The sequence below is a fragment of the Photinus pyralis genome, unplaced genomic scaffold (genome assembly GCF_008802855.1).
Source record: "Photinus pyralis isolate 1611_PpyrPB1 unplaced genomic scaffold, Ppyr1.3 Ppyr1.4_LG8, whole genome shotgun sequence".
In the NCBI taxonomy this organism is placed as follows: Eukaryota; Metazoa; Arthropoda; class Insecta; order Coleoptera; family Lampyridae; genus Photinus; species Photinus pyralis.
Window position 1 is genome coordinate 18,578,223 of NW_022170819.1, and position 13,996 is coordinate 18,592,218.

The 13,996-nt window shown below is 35.5% G+C and overlaps 1 protein-coding gene across 2 annotated transcripts; it reads right to left on the reverse strand.

Annotated features, from left to right (window-relative positions):
- Positions 1-2,436: 2,436 nt before the first annotated feature.
- Positions 2,437-3,602, reverse strand: LOC116178960 (collagenase-like). Of its 2 annotated transcripts, none has more exons than XM_031498625.1 (7): positions 3,507-3,602; positions 3,432-3,456; positions 3,231-3,378; positions 3,011-3,180; positions 2,874-2,960; positions 2,687-2,826; positions 2,437-2,640 (listed from the first exon to the last, which is right to left on the reverse strand). In XM_031498625.1, exons 1-7 carry the CDS (start codon positions 3,555-3,557, stop codon positions 2,476-2,478), a joined length of 786 nt encoding a protein of 261 aa, XP_031354485.1. In that variant the 5' UTR covers positions 3,558-3,602; the 3' UTR covers positions 2,437-2,475. The 2 variants fall into 2 exon arrangements, with proteins under 2 accessions (XP_031354485.1, XP_031354486.1); XM_031498626.1 differs by having other exon boundaries at positions 3,428-3,456; positions 3,507-3,562.
- Between the last annotated feature and the right edge of the window lie 10,394 nt (positions 3,603-13,996).

The following is a 13,996-nucleotide window of genomic DNA, read 5'->3' on the forward strand; positions in this document are numbered from 1 at the left end:
TTTCCGTTCCGCCAAGACTACCCCACCGCTCTGTCGACAGTTGAGTTGTAAAATGAAAACTCAAAAGATTGTAAACAATTGATGTTTTATGTAATTATGCACTTAATCGTGCCCATTAAATGCAATATAATGCCCAGATTCCCTAGCGATATCTGTTTTTCGGAAGTAATTAAGCAACCTAATGAAAAATAAACACTCATAATGATTAAAGACATACGTTTTTTGCCCTACAATCAGAGCTGGGCGGAATACTTTCCAAAAGTATTTGAATACTAAATTGTAAATACTTTACACAAATCAAAGGTATTTGAATACTAAATACTTTTACGTCCAGCACAAGCGAATACTAGATACAGATACATTGAAAAGTATTCAAATACTTAAAAAAATAAGTATTCAAATACTTTAGAATGTATTCGAATACTTTCAAAAGTATTCGAATACTTTCAAAAGTATTCGAATACTTTCAAAAGTATTCGAATACTTTGAAAAGTATTTCATTATCTTACTTTGAAAAGTATTCGAATACAGTAAAAAGTATTCAAATACTTGTCACTCAATCAATAATTTCAAACAGTTCCAAGATTGGGGTACTAGTTCAAAAGTTACAGCCCTTTGAATTTTCTTTCCAAATTGGTTTCTAGTCTATAACTTTTGATTGAGAAGTCTGATCGGAAAAGTACGAACTGTTTTGGATTCTACGCACCAAAATTATAAAGAAAAAGTGTATTCCCGACAAATGTTGGTGTAGTCGATTTTTGGTAAAAAAGGAAGGTTATACACTGCCTTTCTTTGAAGCCCGCAAAAAAAATTGTCTCAGATCGACCCGGAAAAAAAATTTTCTTATAGAATGTGGCCTGTAGAATCCATAATTTCGAACAGTTCCAAGATTGGGCTACTAGTTCAAAAGTTACAGCCCTTTGAATTTTCTTTCGAAAGTTTCTAGTCTATAACTTTGAGAAGTCTTCGAAAAAGTACGAATTGTTTTGGATTTACGCACCAAAATTAATAAGAAAGTGTTTTGGTGGAGTAGTCGATTTTTGGTAAAAAAAAAAGGAAGGTTAAGTATTCAAATACTATGCGAAGTATTCGAATACTAAATATTTGTGAAAGTATTTGAGTTACAAATACAAATACTGCTTCCATAAAAGTATTTAATTAGAAAGTATTTAAATACTTTAAAGGATTTGAATACCAAAAAGTATTTACAAAATTGAATACTGCCCAGCTCTGCCTACAATCAAACAATTCATACTTCAACTTCTAACCAAAAGCGCTATTCATCTGGGAAGTCATTCCGACCCGATAACTTAACTTAACCCACAACAACATTAAGGTGGGCCCCAACTGAACATTTTGATTTTCTCTGAAACGAAAGGCGCACAAAACCTGGGCAGCTATATCAGTGATTGTGAGAGGCGTTAGCACCTCCTTTAGATATTTTGAATTACTCCGAAAAGAAAGGCGCACATAACCTGAGTGTTGGTGCAAAACATTTGGTTAGAAGTTGAAGAATCGCATCGCGAATCATCGTTTAGTTGAAAAGGCGAACCTGTATGAAGGAGAGGTAATGTGATTCTCAAGGTATTAGAATAGTATATTAAGATACAAGTGTATAATCAAGTCTTTAAAGCACGCGCAACGAGTTTAAGGGCACGACGCAAAGCGGAGTGCCTTTAACGTTGCAAGTGCTTTAAAGACCAATTATACACGTGTATCTTATAGTATTTTTTATTATACCTGCAGTATAATTTAAAAATAGGAAATACAATGAAGTCATATTGACGTTATACTCGAATACATGTCTAATTAAGTGGGCTGGGTGTTCGTAATTTCACGATTGCCATGGAAATGTCACTTGACGTTTGCTTATAAAAATCATCGTTTGTGAATTAAACGATTTCCGTTGAAAAAGATAATACACCGTCCATTAAATCGATTGTTGTAAAATCTAAACAAACGTTAGTAGGTGTAAAATCCAACTCCAGCAAAGCCTATTATAAAGAATATGAAAAGTTGTTTCCATGGATGAATAGGAAGTTACTTACGAATACATCTTAAATGCATCCATAATGCTAGCTTATATGAAGGAAATGGCAAAGGTATTTAAATCTTCTATATTTTGGTGCATTCATTCAAAACTTTAAAGAAATGCTGCGATTAAAAAGTGGAACAGATTTGGAAGCATACCCTAAATTACGCGCGTTTGTGAAAGCTTCAACCAAAGGATAGGTACAAAAGCCAAAGAAATGTTCTGCATTTACAGAAAGCGACCTAAGAGGATTTTTTATGTCAGCCCCAGATGACAGTTTCAAAAGTCATACTTGAAGTATCGTTACTTAGCAACTTTAAAGCACGTGTGTTTTAAAGGCCCTTTTTCGCACGCATTTGAGTGTTTAAAACGGAGATTGTGATTCAGGTATAATAAAAAAAATATTAAAGCTTCTGCCGGTTTTATTTCAATAAGTATCTTGTCTAAATTTTTGACTTGTTCCTAATCCATTCTCTATAGCTAGCAGTTCGCACTAAGGCAAAGGGGTATCCCTTGGTGCACCCCTCCTTGTGTACGTAACTCATAACACCTACGTGAATCCATGACCCATCAGCTAGCTGTTCCATCAAAGGGCTTCCGCTGTCACCCTGAAGCAATTACGATGCACTATTTGGAGCGCAATCTAAACCCTACCTTGCAGCCACTTTTCTTGTGCTCACCAACGCAGCATACATTTTCATTCTTAATAAAATTTCCGAAAGTTTCTTTGCATTTCTCATTTCCTATTGTCGTAAGCGACACGTAGTTGAGATATAGCGAGGTCAATATCGTATCTACAAAAATTGGTTCGTCACGGAGGGGAGGCCTGAAATTCGCTTACCGTCTGAAGTTCTCCCCCATCCACTGAGCGTGACCGAGACATTCGCGTTTAGATACTTGGTGGCCAAACGAATGGGATATATTACATCTGTAACATGCCGCTTTAGTGAACTTTGCAAAAATCCGACACTGACGTACCTGTAAATCCCACTTTGCGACCCAAATCAATTAACGCGATATCGTTCAATAGCAGCAATGGGTCGTAGGCTTCGTGAACAATTGCCTTTTTCGTCGTTATCTCAATTTTGCCCTCCTCTTCTTCGTAATCAGCGATCAGCGTTCCCAGCGAGATGTCAAATGAGCTGGCCCTGAATGTGCGCAAGGCTAAGTCCTTTGTTCGGGCACGAAACGAGCTTACCCGTGAGCGCAATGTCCGGCTGTTAAAACCCATTGATCGGAAATTAGGGAAGCTCCGCAAAACGCTTCACCGTACGGTGGTAGCATGTGACGATTTATAACTTGCCATGGGAACTGTCCCCGTTTGGCCAGCATTCCATCGCTGATTCCTAATTTGAACGCTATGTTATTGGAACTGTACCCAATTAAAAAATATACCTACTTGGTTGAAATGGTACAGCAAGAAGCTAAAACATGGAAATTAGGTTTGAATCAAAGAAATGTGCAGTTATCTCACCTGGGGCAGCGCAGCGATCGCGATGAGCACTATAGAAAGTCCCACTTCCATATCACTAGCTGAAAAGAAGTTTCCTTGCGAACGTTGGTGCTTATACACTAGCTTATCGCGATTATCGATATTGCCTTATCCGAAAAGTATTGGAAAAGGCCGATATTAATTATCTCAGTTATTACAAGTTCAAAGCCTTGGCAATAATACAATACCTAATTAAGATAGACGTGCCAAGATTCACAGAAAATACGATGTATATTGACGTAAAGACCCATTTTTGAGATCTGTTCACTTTTTTGTAGAGGTAGGAGTTTTCCGGTTTGCACGATTTGTTGGGTAGGGTGCAGATTGAATGATGGAGTCAAAACGGAACTTTGTGCCATCCTTTTCGATCTGTACCCAAAAAACCTTGGATGAATCACACCTACTCTCGTAGGTCAGAGTACCGGGTGTTATCAGGAACGTGACTGCCATGATTTTTTTGACAAACGCAACAAAAAAAACTGATTTCAAGTAGAACCTACACCTACCCAGCCAGGTGTATAGTTCTCTATTAATGCCAAGCTTGTTTCGGACAGGAGCGACCAGTGGCTAAGGTTATAACAGTAAAAATAATGCACCTAGTAAAGTGATATCGTTTCATAAAGCAAACGGAAGGTTATGAATATCACAAGGGCCGCGTGTGTTTGTTAAAGGAAAGCCTTGTATATTCATTGATTTAGAATCTTACTTATTCAATGGTAATAAGTATTAACTCAAACATGGATGTACTCGTACATTTTAACTTAAACCCTTAAAGTGAAATTGAGCTAAAATTAATTTGGAAACCTCAAGATTTCAGAGATTGAAGGTTGCTGGGATGGTTACACCTTCCAAGTTCAAAATTTTTTGGGATGATTAATGAAATCAAAACAATTCTTACATTTCTCTAAAAGAATAAAAAACCTAATTCCTAGCTACACACAAAAAATATCCCTGCTGGCCAGATAATTAAATTTATTTTAGAAAACAATGTAACGAGTAATTCTAAAAATAAGAGAATCTAATTTATTAAATAAAGCATTCATTACTACGTACGAAACTGTACGAAATTCTGTTTATTCACTGATAACCCGATGTGCCGCGCCGCTCATGTGTTCAAATACCTCGATGTTAGTCCCAATCCCGTTTTTCGTAAATAAGCGCAACACACGCAACACTCAGCAGTCATTAAAATAATACGCCGCTCATTGGGATGTCCATTAATAAATGGATTTATGGTGAAACTGACTTGTTAATATTGGTACACTTAAATCAACTTTATTCGCGATACGCGACTTGTTCAATTCCATATGATTCTATTTATACATATTCACAGAACACACAGATCAACGTATTTTACCTATGCCGCTATTATCACTTTTTATTTTTGGTTTATCACCAAGGCTTTTTATTCTTATGCACAAGCAACAACTTTTCTTTATTTCTTCGAGAATTTGACGCAAGTAGTGAACGCGGTCGAGGTCAGAGCTGGGCGGAATACTTTCAAAAAGTATTTGAATACTAAATAGTAAATACTTTACACAAATCAAAGGTATTTGAATACTAAATACTTTTACGCAAGCGAATACTAGATACAGATACATTGAAAAGTACGAATTGTTTTGGATTCTATGCACCAAAATTAATAAGAAAACGTGTTTTCCCGAGAAATTTTGGTGCAGTCGATTTTTGGTAAAAAAGGAAGGTTATAACTGCCTTTTTTTGAAGCCCACAAAAAAAATTGTCTCAGATCGACCCGGGAAAAAACATTTTCTTATAGAATGTGGCCTATAGAATCCATAATTTCAAACAGTTCCAAGATTGGGCTAGTAGTTCAAAAGTTACAGCCCTTTGAATTTTCTTTCGAGATTTGTGTCTAGTCCATAACTTTTGATTGAGAAGTCTGATCGAAAAAGTACGAATTGTTTTGGACTCTACGCACCAAAATTAATAAGAAAAAGTGTTTTCCCGAGAAATTTTGGAGTTGTCGATTTTTGGTAAAAAAAAGGAAGGTCAAATACTATGCGCAGTATTCGAATACTTCTCAAAGTATTAAATACCTTGCGAAGTATTCGAATACTTTGCGAAGTATCCAAATACTTTGCGAAGTATTAGAATACTAAATATTTGTGAAAGTATTTGAGTTACAAATACAAATACTGCTTCCATAAAAGTATTTGAATACTTTAAAGGATTTGAATACTAAAAAGTATTTACAGAATCGAATACTGCCTCTGGTCGAGGTAAATACAAGATTCGTTATTCTTAAAATTTCTACACGAGAGCAAGTCACAAAAAAGTTCAACTGTACCACTTTAAAAGCGATCCCGTTTTCGATTTTTCTTGGTGGGAGCTTTTTTCAAGGGAGGGTCTAACATTTGTAACTTAAAGAAAATACCAATTCCAACATTATCTGTAAACTACTTTTATTAAATTAAATGCCCGAAACAATTGTATTGCATTTAATTGTTATTGGGGGTCCATGCAAATGGCGGGTGGAGAGCTGGGCACTGGTTAAAAACCAGGAAAACCAAGATATTTCGAAAACTATCAGAGATAGGTATAGGACATTAAAAAGTTGAAGGTTTTTGAAGGAGCTAAAAGATGGCAGAAAAATAGACAGGGTGCTCCATTTAAAAAAAGTGAGATTTTTTAATATGAAGTTTTGTAACTTTGGATCTACAAAAAAAACTCCCTGTAAGCTCTTTTTTTAATGTTTCATAGTAGATGTATTTATTTGACGTTTATTTAACCCAGGATGAAAGATATAAAACCTGGAATCAAAATTTAAGTAATAATTTTGACAATATACTGACGCTTGCAAATACCCAATTTTTCTTAAAAATCGAATTATCTTTAAAACTACTAGCTTTTCGGATATTAACCATATAATAAAAAAGATGTACAATTACACGTAGAATTCAAAAAATGCATTCAAATACGGGGGGTTCTATTTAAAAAAAATGTACCATTTGGGCGCCTTACTTTGTGGGCGCACCCTGTATAATTTCAAATATTTTTAAAATGTGGAGAATATTCAACCATATCATAATACAAAAGCACTCTATCGAGAAATCTTATCTTCAAGGCATTAAGTTACTCCGCGCAATCGTTGACTCGCCCTGTACACGAAGCAAAATGTCGTACTGACGGTGGGCGATCACTAATACCATTACCGAATGGTTGGGAATAGGAGTAGGAGTTAGACAGGGAGGTTGTCTATCACCAGCTTTACTTAATAATATCTATATGGTAGATATGGTGAGGATGTGGGGAGTAAGTAAGGGGCAGTTCGGTCATATTTGCCGAAAGCACGCGGGAATTTAATGAAATGTTGGAACGACTAGAAGAAATGGAAGACACATATGCATTGAGTATTAGCCACAAGAAGTCGAAAATAATGAAAGTTGGATTAGAGGATGTAATGCATGTGCGGGTAAGGGGGAGAGAAATTGGAACATGTAAAGTAAGTAAAGACTAAGGTATAGTAATATCAGATGGTTGGTTGAGTAAAGAAAAGGAGATAACGGTAATAATTGGAATAGTCAAGAAAGAGAGCTTAATAAAAAGTTGGTGAAATAGTGGACATTAAATAAAAGACTGGAAGCATTCGAGATGTGGACTTGGAGGAGGTTGTTAAACGTAAAATGGAGTGAGAAGATCTGAACTGCTATCTAGGATCGGAAGTAGTTTTCTTGATAATTAAACATCTCAAACATCTGTATGATTGTCTCTAACAATAGAAGCTTTGATAGTCCTAAGGCTGTCATCGAATCTTCAGATTTGGTGGTTACAAAGTGTGCTGCAGATATTTATAAGTGTGAAACCTAGAGTTCGTTACTACCAATCGCTTTGTTTTTGCCGGCATTTCCTCATCGTTTCTAATTTTCAAAGCTTAGCTGTAATACTGCCAACTTTCAGGGTGAGCCAGCACCATAAGAACTCGGTCAGTAAGTTGTTAGAGTCAAATGCAAATATTTGTGAACAGCTAAACACAACACGAAAAAAAACCTCATTTATATTAAGGGTGGACATAGTGAAATTACATTTATTTTATGGTAACAGAATTATTCGTCTTCGACCTAGGTAGGTAAAATCGCCTAAATCCCAACATACAAAAACGGCAAACTTCTGACAGAGATTTATGGATAGCAAAAAAGCACATACACAAATTCATAGCTTATAGGTGTATATAGGTAACGTGTTTCGCATGTCTGTCGATAAACAAATATTTATAGAGATTAGGTACGGCACACTCTCGTACACGGTAATCCATCAATCGTGGGGCGCAAATCCTTTCATGAGCGAAAAGTTGGATAAGGTTACTTCATCAATTGATACTATCAGTGATCGATCGTACATTTTCTGTACATAACGCATTGGTAATAATAGTTATAATTGGGGGTGCCCGAAAGTAATTCCAAGGACGCGTTCATTAGATGAGGGCGATTTTCAGATTTTACAAACGATATTCCGCATGATGTATTATTATAACCCGAGACCGACACTTGTGCAAAAGATAGGGGTGCCACCCCACCCGCTAGACTAGACCCCGTACCCTACATAATCCTATATTAAAGTGTCCCCTTTACCCACTTACGCACAAAATGTAAATTTCCAAGTTCGATAGTGCACTGATTGATAAGGAAGTATGGCGTATTTACTTTGTATTCGCTACGGGGGTTTAAAATTTATGTGTCAATTTAAAGCACCTTCAGCTGCAAAGCTATAATTACATACATTGTAATTATATTTTGCGAGGATATACGTTTAAAATATACGTATTATAAGTAGAATGGCCGTTTCAAAGTAGTAATCTCGCACTTTATAACACTCTTTGAGTAACGAGTTATGAAGTGGGGTGTTAGCCTGCAATTAATCGTGAACCGCGGCATCGTTACAAAGACTGTGACTTTGTATTCAAATATGTTTGAAAAACTACTTGCGAAATCCTTCGCTGAAAAAGTCTCTAGGGCTAATTAATTACAATCTGTACGCATTTGAATACAGAGAAACTATTAATTGTTGCGTCCTCTATGAAGTTTTGCGGCTAGCAATTGCTTGCTAGTAAAAATAAACGCAAATTTACTATAAAGCCATGAATATATTGACGAAAAAATTCTATTTTATTGGGTTCCTAAGTTGTAAAATACATGCAATACAAACGGTTTCAAATTTTCCAAAGATTGATATCTTTAAGAACATAAATCCAAACTTCATCATTTTTAACTCCATTAAATATAATTTACGATGTGATTACAGTACCTTTTATAAAAATTTCCTTCGGTAGATTATAATGTTCGTACTAAATAGGCTCGAGGCCTTCTTTGCTTTAGCAATACTTCCGAAATTGATGAATGCGACTTCCCACTAAACACGAATCATTTATGGAACGTTGTGTTTTGTTTGATGGCTGTTTCAAGAGAAACGTTTCATGGAACGTATTCAACAATGAACGCACTTGAAATGTAAGAAATGCTAAAGTTTTATTTTTAATGTGAGAAATGACTTAATTCCGATGTCATTAGTTCAAATATTCCCATTTAGTACGATAATACTGTGTAGAGAATCACCCCCAGGATCAATAGGTGTAAATATGTGATGCTTCGTTCTTATAAGAGCAAAGAGCGGAGCTACAAACGTGTTTTATGCTTATGGCATCTCTATAAAGTTAATCCTGGGAATGTCTGTATGACTCTATCTGAGTATTATATATACAATACACATTGATAATGCATACAAATATATTAAATAAATAGAACACAAACAAATTTACCAAATTAACGCAAGATTAGCCGATGTTTCAAACATGTTTCTAATGAATTATGATGTCCCAGAAATGTTTCTATACGAAACATGTCTAAAACCGTGCTCATTTAGCCGGAAACATTCTTTAAACGTATCCCACAATAAGTTTGCGTTGCTGTTTTCGTGATATGATTCATCATAGTTTCGTGTAACATCTACGGTATGATGGTGCTGAAACATTTCACTTTGAGGACTCTTGAGTCACCTACGTAATGAGTCATACACATTTCTGCTCCAGTTTCTGAGATGTAACATAAATATTATTTGGCAATGTGGCTTGTAAAATAGACCTTTCCGACGGCTAACCTTTACTTAACTAAACCATCCTTTTTAACTATTGTAATGGCTGTGAATATTTTCAATTACACAAATGCTTTTTGGCCTGGGTGTGAAGGAATGAAATTTTGTAATTAACTGTATATAGTGTATATTAGGTTTTGTAAACGTATCATTTGTTGTAAGTTTATATTTACAATAGAGGGAATGTACTTTGTCCGAAGAAAGACTTGGCAGCGGGGGGAGAGAGAGACGGTAATCTTTAGTGCGAATTAAGTCGTTGTGGAACTCGCTTTGTAAGCGCAGGTTTTTAACGCGCACCATTTTTAAACGTTGTGAAATATTAAAAAGGCGCTATTGTCGTTTTAGGACAATAATACCCAATAGATAAGTGTAAATTAAAGCGAGGAAAAACTGCATAACCATTTACGTGCGAATATACCGTAGTGCAAAATTTCCTAAAAAGTAAAATCAAGTATCGCGCAGGGTCCGGAACTACTTACTATGAAAGGACCAACGGCTTAAGCTCGCGTTTGTCGCACTGATAGCTCAAACCGAAATTAATGCCAAGGTTTCCTCGGAATGATCCCTACTTAATTTCTTTTTAACTAATTAATGCCTGCAGAATGACTTATTATTAATAACGGCCATCCCTAATATTATTACATTATATTCGATTGACCATTTATCATCTGTATAGCGTAATTATATAAATGATTGATAAAAAATACACATCCAAAAAATTAAATAAATAATATTAATATTAGACTCACTTTACACTTTTTAGCCAAAGTAGCAGACCAATAAAATAAGGACAGGACCTCAAAGTGACCTGGAAAAACCTGAAAATCATTCTAAAACGTTAAGAAAAAAAACTGAGTGTGTACCCTTCCAGGAGTTGAGCATAACTATTGTCGAACCTTCTTCGGATTGTCGCTTGTAAATCCTAGACAACGCATACTTGCGAAAAGCAACTAACCCTATCAAAACAATCTTGTAATCCAAAAAACAAAGGAACATGTCCCTTCTCCCCTCCTATACCTAGAGCTTGAGAGCTACTTCCTTCTTAAATTTCGGTTTGACGTGTCGATTTGTGCCATGTACTTGGCGGTCACAACAAGAATAAGGACGATCGTTTTGTTTGTGAAAGACCCTTTTTTTGTGGAGTGTACCTACTACGGTAAGGGAACAAGCAAAATAAAGAAAGAAAGAAAGTCAAGAAACACCTCCTCATGGGTGATTTTAAATGGGGTATGTGCGTGTGATATGTGGGGGAGTCAGCCGAATTTTGGGCCAGAGAATTAATATAAAAAGTCATTAAGCAAACGAGAAAAAGCGCACCATGTTATGATATTGGAATCTAAGGATTCCTTCATAGTGGCAGCTACTACCAAGAGAACTGTTCCGAAGAAGGACTTGCAAAAAGGTGTTTTTTAAACTTGATCTATGAAGATCGAAACCAGGTATTTTAGTTGTAGGAATCCTTGACAATACTTTTACTGAAAGCTTCCCAGGTCGACCATTCTACTTTCCATTCAAGGCACGTAAGAAGTTTCTTAGAATCGCCAACGAGATAATCTCAAAGAAATATATCAAAGGAACTTTCATAAACGCAAAACTGGAGCGAACAAACAAGTGATGCAACAATACAGCCTTAGCGAAATGAGAAAGAAATTTAAAATATTTAATAAAGAATCCTCATTACAGTAACAGAAGCGAAGACACCTTGACATATTTGCACACAATCGATTCTAGAAGATATTTAATAAATGGAAATTTTTAAAGGAATGAGTGGTTAAAAACAGTTTTGTGAACGAATATCGAGTTAAAATTAATATTAAGGAATTTACAATATTATCTACTATAAATCTTATAGATCCCGCTTCTCGTAGACTATAAAATATTTGAAAATCTAATATAAAAGGGAATATAGATGGAGCTTGACGTATTTCAATTATACATACACAAGGAGGAAGTCGGCCATGGGAAGCTTTAACAATAGCAACGTCGCCGTCCTCGCCGTCGTAATCTAACAAGGCGTCGAATAGATGCGTAGTTTTTCATTAGACCTGCCATGTGCATGCTGATTTTATACGATTTTGCTGTCTCCTTTAACGTCTTTTCGAAATGCGAAATAAACACAAAAAAACAAGGTGGAAATTTTATTTTTCATTACATTTCGCGACACAAAAGCGAGAAGCCCTTTACGACGAAAACAATTCGCAACATGTGAAATTAAAGAGAGTAATTTCAATGTTATGCATAAAACAAAAGCGGATAGACTACTTCAAGGCATAGCGTGATTGTGCGAGGGATGCACTAGAAGTCCTGAGGGCTCATATAGTCACAAATAAAAAATGGGGGTCCTTGTAAAGAGTTGTCGTCACAAAGGGGGCTAAGGTTGAGGGGGCGCCGTGCGCGTACTTAACAAACACCGTGCTTACGTGCAAATTTACATACAATTAGTCTCCTTTGCAACAATCGTAAGAAAGGCAACAATTTTTAGATTGCAACAACGCGCTGCTTGACGCGAATTAAAATTATTTTGTAATCGGGAATTAATTGCGAATTTAAAATAGGGGCGCGAGTCCCATTTTATTTGGTTAATGAGACATGGCGCACATGTGTGTACCTTATGAGAAAGGGATTTTTATGATTTCAATGGATGATTCATTTTTAAATTAAACGATAAGTTTAGGAACACCAGCCAAGTAATTAAAGTTTTATTAAAGAATTTGTGCCTCTGAGAGCATAAGTAATTGAATATTCGTATATTAGTAATCGCCTACTTCATAAAACAAGGCTAAGGACCGAGATATTCATCTTATATTAATATACAATTGTTCGCCAAGTGACATAGGTACTATTGTATCTTGGAAAATTGATTTATTTGGATGTAGATAACTGGGTTGTTATAAGCGGCTACGCGTATAAAATGCCTTTAATGAATCGTAATTTGCGTTGGTGTTTTGTTGCATGGAAGACATGTGGATGAATCGGACGGATGCTTTCCATAGAGATTTCGAACAAAAATCTTTTAGTTTTCATAAGATTTTATAAAAATGATCTTGCTCTTTTTAATTTTTTATAAAAGCACTAGCAAAAATGGAGACTGCGACACTTGTGAGGAATTTCAATTTCCAAATTTATGGTTTCTTTTTAGCCTCCTATAACTTTCAAGTGACTATCTTGGAAACAAAGACAATAATTGCCGTCAATTAATGTCGATTGTTTTAGTAGATTATAGTGAAGGGTTTTACAGTGAGTAAATTTTAACCATGAATATACAAATCTTCTATGTTCAATTCTTAAATATACAAGGTAAATACCACTTGCAACCGATCTTACCTACTTTCATCATTTTGAAATGTTTTTCAATAAATGTCAATATCTGAATTATTTATTCAATTAGGATTATTAATTATATTCTTAATAAAAGGTACCTGGGGCACACTGTATGTTACACCCTGTATTTGCTAAATATGCGGCAAAAATGAAACAGGTTAAGGATCCTTTGATAATTTTTGAAAAAGTGCTTTGTTACAAAGGTACAGACAGGGCGAAACAGTTTTCAACAAAAATAACAGTTTATGACTAAAAACTACATCTATCATCTCTTTGTCTACAAGAATTGTTCAAAATGGCTACCTCCAACTCGAATGCATCAAATGCAACCATCCATCAATTACCATCAGTAAGTCCATAAATCATAGAGGACTTCACAAACAATCATTTCAGTGAAAATCAGAGATTCGCCAAATAGCCAAACGTCCATTAATTTTAACAAACTTGACAATTGTCGTTCAATCGCGAAGTATGTTGCCAAGATAACAACTCCTTTTTTCGCCCTGTATCTTTGCAACAAAGCGCATTTTTACAAATCATCAAAATGTAAAGTATCCTTAGAATAGCCTAAGGGAGAACCTCGTGTTCAACAAACACCCTGTATATTTTTAGATACTGATCTTAATAATGTTTCAGGTGCGAAAGTATTGTACTTATGGCGCAGTTTCAAAAAGATGGGTACTCACTAACTATATAAGGCATTTTAAAAGTCAGTTAGGGCAGAGATCCAAGAAACACAACGATAACACGTAAAAGAACTGGGGAATCTGAGAGAGAACCACTTGATACTTGAGTCTGATGCATAGGAAACCGAAGAAGAAATTTCTCAGAATATACTGGCAAGAGCATCTACGATATCATCCCTTTCTTCTGTTGCACAGGATTGTGTAAATCGAGGTGCAAATAATCAGTCCAATTCTCTAACTAACAAGTTTGCAATATTACTAACTATAGCAAGATTATTCTAGCAATATTATGAGCAATCATAACAAATTTGTCATTGTGTAACTACTACTTGAGGAATGTTGCTAATATTCCTACACTTC